Source organism: Prunus persica, chromosome G6, assembly GCF_000346465.2.
Source record: "Prunus persica cultivar Lovell chromosome G6, Prunus_persica_NCBIv2, whole genome shotgun sequence".
Taxonomy (NCBI): Eukaryota; Viridiplantae; Streptophyta; class Magnoliopsida; order Rosales; family Rosaceae; genus Prunus; species Prunus persica.
Genome location: NC_034014.1, coordinates 19,033,739 through 19,041,984, shown reverse-complemented (window position 1 = coordinate 19,041,984; position 8,246 = coordinate 19,033,739). Strand labels below are relative to the sequence as shown.

Below are 8,246 nucleotides of genomic sequence, written 5' to 3'. Positions count from 1 at the left end.
AAAAAAGAAAAAAAAAAGTGTACCCAAACCCCATTTAGTATTTTACTGTACGCTTGAGCAAGGAAGATTTGTTATATGAAAGACAAGGAGAGCTGAGACAAAAGAAAAAAAAAACAAGTGTATGGGAGAGTTACAACGATGCATGCTCGTACTATATATGAATTTTTTTGTACGACTTTGTGCAAAAACAAGATCTCACTAATATTCTTGATCACTCTGGTTGAAAAATCGTTCGAACAAAATAACTTTCAAAAATACGGAAACATTTACTAAATAGTAAATTTTATGTTTCTGTTTGATGGCGATTTTGGGTACTTGTATCAATTTTCAGTGGCTTAAATTTGTAGAATCACATCGCTATCACGTATGCATATTCATAGCTAAAGATGAAACTAATTGGATAATTGTTAGATACAAGTGATAGTCTAAAATTATAAGGAGAATGTGGGTTTCTTATAATCTTTATCTAAATAATGTGGCAATTCAAACTTGAAACAACTGATCTGCAAGTCAATGTTATTCTTCATGCTGGGCTGTTCGCAATTGCTAGGGTGCTTTTTTGTTTTCAGCATGTGATGTGTAGCTCAGATTAGTTCAATGATGTCAGCACACATGCCCCATATATGTAATAAAATCTTTTGATTTTAAAAAAAAAGAAAAAAAAGAGTTGAAAGTAACATATACATAGCCAAGGGAAAAACAAAAAGGTCACATATTTTTATGGTGTAATAATCTAAGGGTATGAAAAAGAAAAGTGCAAAACTTGGTGAATTTGCAATTAATTTTTGTGGTTGTACAAAAGAGACAATAATCGGAATTTGTGTGGCTACCTTGTCCTAGAAGTACATGCATCAAGTGTTTTATCGCATTTCTTTTTTCTTACTGTTTGAGTACAAGCATGAAGACATTTACGTATGAAATGAACAAAAGTATTATGTGCGCATTCATGATTATCTAATGGAGTGCAACGTATGGACGATCCTCTATGGTTTTGTATAATGGGCATCTACGAGTAATTTATGTATGTGCCGAATTGGTGTATCATCCAATACACATATAATATGTAAAAATATTCTTCAATATATATAGAACATGAAAATAAAATATTTTCATACGTCCCATGTGTATTAGGGGTGGGCACTCAAACCGGCGAACCGGAAATCCAAACCAAACCGCACCGAACCAAACCGGAAAAAAACCGAGTTGACCAAAAAGTCAAAAACCGGTCAAAAACCGAACCGGACCGGTTTGGACCGGTTCCGGATCCGGTTCCATGTCTTCAAAAACCGAACCGGGCCGAACCGAACCGGTGAAACTAAAAAAATATATAATTTCAATATATATATTTATATTTAATGCTATATTTTTAATTTCACTAAAAAAAACATAATATTTATCCAAGTTCAATGTCAAAATATCTCTATTTTCTCACTTTAATATTTATTTTTTATATGAAATTGAATAATTTGTTAATTTTCAAGTAAAAAAATAATATTTCAGTTGAGAATTGTATTAAAAAGTAATTTAAAAAAATAATTTTTATAATCCGGTTCAAAACCGAACCGAACCGGAACCGGACCGAAACCGGTTCAAACCGAACCGGACAGTTTTTGAAATTTTTTTTATTAAAACCGAACCGAACCAAACCGGATGAATAGTATTGGATCGGTTCTAATTTGAGGCAAAAACCGGTCCAAACCGAACCGTGCCCACCCCTAATGTGTATTGCATGGTACACCACCACCCCGAAAAATACAAAAATTTATTGGCATCTATATATATCTTTCTTTAATTTAATAAAAATGAAAAGAACAAAAAAAAGTTTGGAAACACAAGCACATGAAAGATATTTGATTCGTATAATAAGAGATTGCGGCGGCTAACTATACCCCAAATCACGCCACCAATCACTCCTAGACATCATATAAAATATTCAGAAAATATAAAAAAAACAAAATTTTTGAAAGAATATTATGAAAATGGAGGGGTGGAGAATAATAAAGCAAGCAAGCAGACAAACCTCTCAGACCATTTGGTAGATTTTTCTTCTTTCTTCTTCTTCTTCTTCTTCTTCGTTTCAGATAAGATTGAAACCACATGGCACAAAAAAGAGAAGGTACGAGGAAAACTATTAAGCTGTTCATGGTTGGTGGGCTTATAATAAATATTCTATCTGAACCATCATAAATCGATCCAGAGATTCTGGTTTACACAGGACTTGCTTTCAGACTTTGATGATATACATATTTATATAATCAAACTAACAGCATTTTAATTACTGTTCGAACCACAAATTGACAAAAGAAAAAACCCAAGATGGTTCGTGTATGGAAGTGTATGAAAATATATGAAAAAAGAAAGAGAGAGAGAGAGAGAGAGAGAGAGTATTATTTACATACAAATATTAACTAGAAAAGGAGAAACAAAAAAGAGAAGGAAAAAAAAAAAAAAGTGTTCAATTATGTTGGTCGTGGTCATGGTTAAGACAAACACAAAGATTCTGTGAAACTTTTCTCATGATTTGGGGTGTAAAAGCCTAATCTGAGGAGCAAATCCATGATTCTACCATACCTTCACTTCTAGCAGCAGCGGCAGCCACATTCTGATCCTGCGCCTTATCGCCATGGATAATATTATTGGACGAAGAACCAGCAGAGTAGTTTAGCTTCCCGTTGCCGTAATTCCCATTGATGGATCTCATCAGACCTTGATGATCAACATTGTTGTTGTCAATGTTGGTCTTGTTGTTGTTGCTGGGCCCTGTTCCGTTACCCCAGTTGGAATTACTGTCGTGCCTCGAGAGCGCGGCATCCGAGGAGGATACGATGTTGTTGGGAAGCACATTGAGCTGCTGCTGGGTCAAGCCAAAATGGTCCAAAGAGCCTTGGTGATGGTGGTGGTGAGGTGTCTTGGAGGCAAGGAGATCATTCGGAGAATTAATGGGCAGTGAGTATTTAGGCTGCTGCTGCTGATGTTGGGGTTGAAAGAGGGACTGGAAATTAAGAACTGCGGAGGAGGAGGGTGATGGGTTTTGCTGCATATTGAGGAGATTATTGTGGTGGTTAGTGGCACTTGAATTAGTTGAGGGTAAGTTTGGATGATCAAGAATGGAAGAAGAAGATGGTGGTTGGTGAGAGACTTTGTGAGCAAAAGGCCTCAAAAGGTAAGAAGGAGGTGAAGGCTCCAAACCCAAACCCCCTCCTCCTCCTCCTCCTCCTCCTCCTCCAGCTGATCTCATGAGGGCAGAGGCGGCAGCAGCTGAGCTAAAGAGATCCAGTCTGCTTCTCGGGAAAGGCGAGGAGGATGTAAATGGAGGAGCAGGGATACCTGTAAATTCCTGAACCATGGCTCTGAAATTTGTGGTGTCTGTTGTCAGCACAGTCGTCGGTGCGCGCCTCGACGCTCTCGACCTCTTCTTCGGGTTCCGAACGACTCCGTTGCTGTTGCTGTTGTTGTTGTTGCTGTTACTGTTGATGTTGTGGGTTTGGTTGTTTGGAGCCGAAGAAGAAGCCGAAACGTTTTGGTGATCATGCGGGATCTGAAGAGCCGCAAAAGTAGACGAGCCGCCTCCGCCGCCGCCGCCGCCTCTGCTTTGTCCTAATTGATTAATATTGGGGTTGGTCAAAAAGGGTTGGCTTAGGCCACCGAGATCGGTGGGATTCGGGTCGGATCTTAGGGTTTTGGACCACGCCATGTCGAAATTGAGAAGCGGGTTCGGGTTCGTGAGCCTGGAGGATAATGGATCGAACATGTTTGATAGAGGGTCTAGGTGGTGATGGGTTTGTTGGTGGTGGTGGTGGTGGTGGTGGTGTGGCGGTGCGTGGCTAGACATGTGGCCGAGTTGACTCGGTGGGTTACTCAGTAGAGCGGAGATTGACTCGGCCCGCGAGTCGTACTCGTCATCGCCGCCGCTGGAGGACTGCATACTTCCACTACCAGAATCCATGAGAGAGAGAGAGAGAGAGAGAGAGAGAGAGAGAGAGAGATGGAAAGACGTGAAGGGGGACAAAGATATGGAGGAGGTGAGAGATATTTGGTTACTTAAAATACAAAGCTCAATTAAGAAGAGGAGAGAGAAACAGAGAGCTGAAACTGTGAGGTAAGCTGATGAGAAAGTACCAACTATGAGAAGCCATATATGAAAGCTAGCTCTGTGAGATCTGCAAAGCAAAGGAGTACAGTGCTTTGGTTTGGTTTGGTTCTTGTGCTTTATCTGGGAGCTGCAAAAGGGTATGCGTGAAGAAGAGAATAAACAGCCTACGGAAATTGATGGTTGCAGAAAGAGACTGTTTCAAAAATACATATGAAAGCTAGCTAGCTCTTCTGCCCCTCTTCTTTTTTACTATTTTTGGGTTCAGATCAATTAGGGTTTCAAACAAAGGGTTGCTGCTGATAACAGAGATGCTAAAAGGAGAGAGAAGGAGAGAGAGAGAGAGAGAGAGAGAGAGAGAGAGAAAGAGAGAGAGAAAAAAAAGAAGAAAAAGGGGTTGTTCTCTAGCCTTTTCTCTTCCCTAAAAGAGAAGCTACTTCTCTGCTTGAGGTTCCACTCAAAAGATCAGGGTGGGGTAGCCGTAAGTGTTTGAGAGAGAGAGAGAGAGAGAGAGAGAGAGAGAGGGGGCAACTGGTCAAAGTAAGTGAGAGTTGTGGTTTTGATTCGCAGTGTGAAAGGAAGAAAAGAGATATGAGGTTTAGGAAGCTGTTAAAAATTATAATAATAATTAATTAGTTAAAAAATTAATTAATTCAGCGAATGTCATATTTTAATTTATTTGGAATATTATGAGGTGGGCAGGCAGGCAAGCAAGCAACCAAATCTGGGAAGATGGTTGTTGAATGGTATGTGTAAAGGTCAGAGAACCCACCATCACCACCGTTACTTTTAAAAAGCCTTCCAAACAAAAAAAATTCAAAACAAAAACCAAGTAAATTAATAAAAGCCCAAATCATTTTCGCTAATTATTGTTCTATATGTCAAACCTTTTCTAATTTCTGCTCACAATTAGGCTCAGTGTTAGGTTTAATTATGCCAAAGTAAGTTCATTAACTACCTAACTCTTCTTTGTTTCTTTTCCTAAATTTAAACCATGGAAAATATTTTACCCTGCAGCTTTGACTTTGTCAGCAACTTGACATAAAAATATCAGTCCATCAGAGGAAGAAAAAAATCAAAATCAAAATCAAAATCTGGGTTATTATTGAAGAACCTCAGAGAATCTTTCAGTCTTCCTCTGCAGAAAACGTATAGATGGAAGTCATGATTTATCTCCCTGATATTTTTATACTCCTTGCAAATTTTTCTTCCACTTTGTGTGTTTCTTTAATGGAAAATAACTGTTTGGAAGAAAGAAGAAGAAAGAAATCTACAAATCTGTATTTTGGATAGATCAGTTCAACAACATCTAGGTTCGCTGCAACCATCAGAACTAAAAAAGAACTAACAAATATTAAATCCCACATTTATCATATCCTTTTTCACATTAAATAATCATATTTAATGACACTTAAATAAACAAAACTTGGGTTTTAGATGCATAAACGTCATTATCGTTCTTTACGTTGTATTTTTATTTTATTTTATATACAAGCGATAATCTACTTTCAACTAATCTAAACTACGAAAAGTAGGATTCAAACTCGAATGCAGAGTGGAGAGCATATCAGTCTTAACCAACTTGACTAAGCCTAAGTCTGTCACATTATACTTTATAATTTTCAATATTTACATGGTTTCCATCATAAATTATTAATATTATTGCTTAGTTTTCGCAAACAAAACCCTACAAAACAAAACCCTAACCCTAAAATTTGGACAGTTGCAGACTGTAATGTGCATGTCATTTTGCTCTTTCATGAGCTCATCATGTGGATCCACGTGGCGTTTATTAACCTCAAATCAATTACCTAATTATGTCTTATTTAAGTTACTTGAACCTGTGAAACTGCTTTTGTTTTTAACTGTAAGTGGGGCGCTATCTCCGCCAACTACAAAGATTAAGTAAGATCAAAATTTTGGGTTTGATGGGACCTCCATCATTTTCAATGAACCTGTACCTCACACAAGCAGACGCAATTGCATCCAAACCTTGTGATTGATCTGGACCGTTGGATTTGATGGGATCTTCCGCTTCCAAAAGTTAGTGTACGCACTTGATAAAGGCATATTAAGAATTCTACCTAGGTCCCATAACGTGGCGTATTTGAATGTATTCTTTTCTTTTTCTTCAAGTATTTAAATGTAGGGAGAAATTTAGCAATGGAATCTCAACTTTCAACATGGCCTTAAAAGTTAGCAGTGTGCGTTGGACGTGATGGGAATTAACGGAAAATTGTGGTCTAATTGATAGTTCGTGAGACATTGGGCATGAATTAAAAGTTTATGGGGCTCAAAATTAAATTAAAATTTCAAAGGGCAAAGTAAAATTTAGAAGTATTTAAATATAACTACGTCATATCATATCGTATTAGTTATTATGTGAGAGTGTCCAAACATATTAAATCGTACTATTTGAAAATACTATCAATGGAGAAACACTCGTGTTGATAAAATGTCGTAAAATTAAGAGAGAGAAAAATGAGGAGATAAATTAGAGGATTGGAAATAGTGGGTATAGAAGACTACATATATACATGATTAGGGTATACTTGTGGTCAGCCATGATTTACAACTGTCCATTATTGAGTGAATGAATAATTTAGTTGAAAAATGACATGTATTCAAATTTGTTGATAAATCTTTAATTCATATAATCTTTTAATTGGAATGTATTTATCATATGAAGAAAACACTTTCATATAAGTTTTTCTTCGTGAACCATGTATAATTTTACCATCCAAAATTTATTTTATTTTGTCCTATGTTTTATTGCATGTATAATCCAAAAGACATTATTGTCTTCGTGATTGATTGGGCCGAATAAGTTGGTGAGTATAACAGGATTTTTTATTATTGACAATGACGATATTAGTTTGAACTATTTTAATGTACAAGGAGGGAGTTCAAACTTGAGTACAAGAGAGCGGGCACACTACCTTAACCAACTAACCTAACCCACATATACTAAACTTGTATTTATAATAAAGTGAAGCAAATAAAATTAATACTGCCCCAAAAATATTCTCCAAATCAAAATTTCTTCAACACCACTAAGTAGAATATTTTCTTTTGTCTTATCTTTTTGCCTTTTTAAAAAAAAAAAAAAAAAAATTATTTCTGGCGTGGTTTCCTCTCTGGTGTTATTGTATGCCTGCCAGACATCCAAAAGATATACGAATAGAAAGTTCACTTAGCTGCATATAATTTCTAACCAAAAAATAAAAGGGGAACTGAAAAGAAAGAAGAGAATACAAGAAAGTATGATATTTTATAAAGAAAATTTGGTCAGCAGTAATACAATCACCACATTTTATTATTGACTTTACAGAGTTTTTCTATTTGGACCCAACAAAGTTCCAAGCCCACCCGACAAAATGCTTCTGGACAATTTTACTCTCCAAAAACTCATATACCCAATTAAGAGTCTCTCTCTCTCTAAACAAGTTTTATTATCAAAATTGTTGCTTGAGCTCATTGGTGAGTTTAATTCAAAATGAAAACAGAGTCTCTCCTGCTGGTTTGGGTCAAACCCTTATAAAATTCAACAAGGTGGTCCTAAATGGTTGCAGAGAAGAAGATGTTTAGTGGGACATATGACTCTATTTATTAAACTAGTGGGATGAGTTTGACGGTTGACTTGTCCTGAGGATCTCCCACACATGACCCGAGGCTCTGACCATCTACCAGAGCTTTGACAAACTGTACACATCACACCCAGAGAGAGCATGTGGTAAATCACTTGTTCAGTTTCTGGACTTCTAATTCAGTCCAACTTAAGCAGAAGACCAATTCAAGCCCCAGTCCAAGCCCAATTGAAACTTGTGACAGGTTTATTTATGGATGTGAGAATGTGAAGGTAAAGAGTCCCACATTGGAAAGTTGAGAAACCTAACAAGGGCTTATAAGGAGTTGGGTAACTTCCCCCATTGCCAATTGGTTTTGAGGTGGAACCTCAACTTCCTTCATGGTATCAGAGCAAGGCTTCACGTGTTGGGCCCAACGGCCACACGTGCTCCCACGTCACCCAATATGTGTTGTTCACGTGTTAGGCTTGAAAGTTCGCCACACGTGCGGGGGCGTGTTGAGAGTGTTTGTCCCACATTGAAATGTTAAGGGACCGAAGCTGTGTTTATAAGGAGCTGGGGCAACTTCC

The 8,246-nt window shown here is 37.4% G+C and overlaps 1 protein-coding gene across 1 annotated transcript; it reads right to left on the bottom strand.

The window, feature by feature from the left end:
- Positions 2,219–4,623, bottom strand: LOC18774485 (probable serine/threonine-protein kinase DDB_G0282963). Its single transcript, XM_020566737.1, has one exon. The coding sequence runs from the start codon at positions 3,944–3,946 to the stop codon at positions 2,537–2,539; it is 1,410 nt and encodes a 469-aa protein (XP_020422326.1). The 5' UTR covers positions 3,947–4,623; the 3' UTR covers positions 2,219–2,536.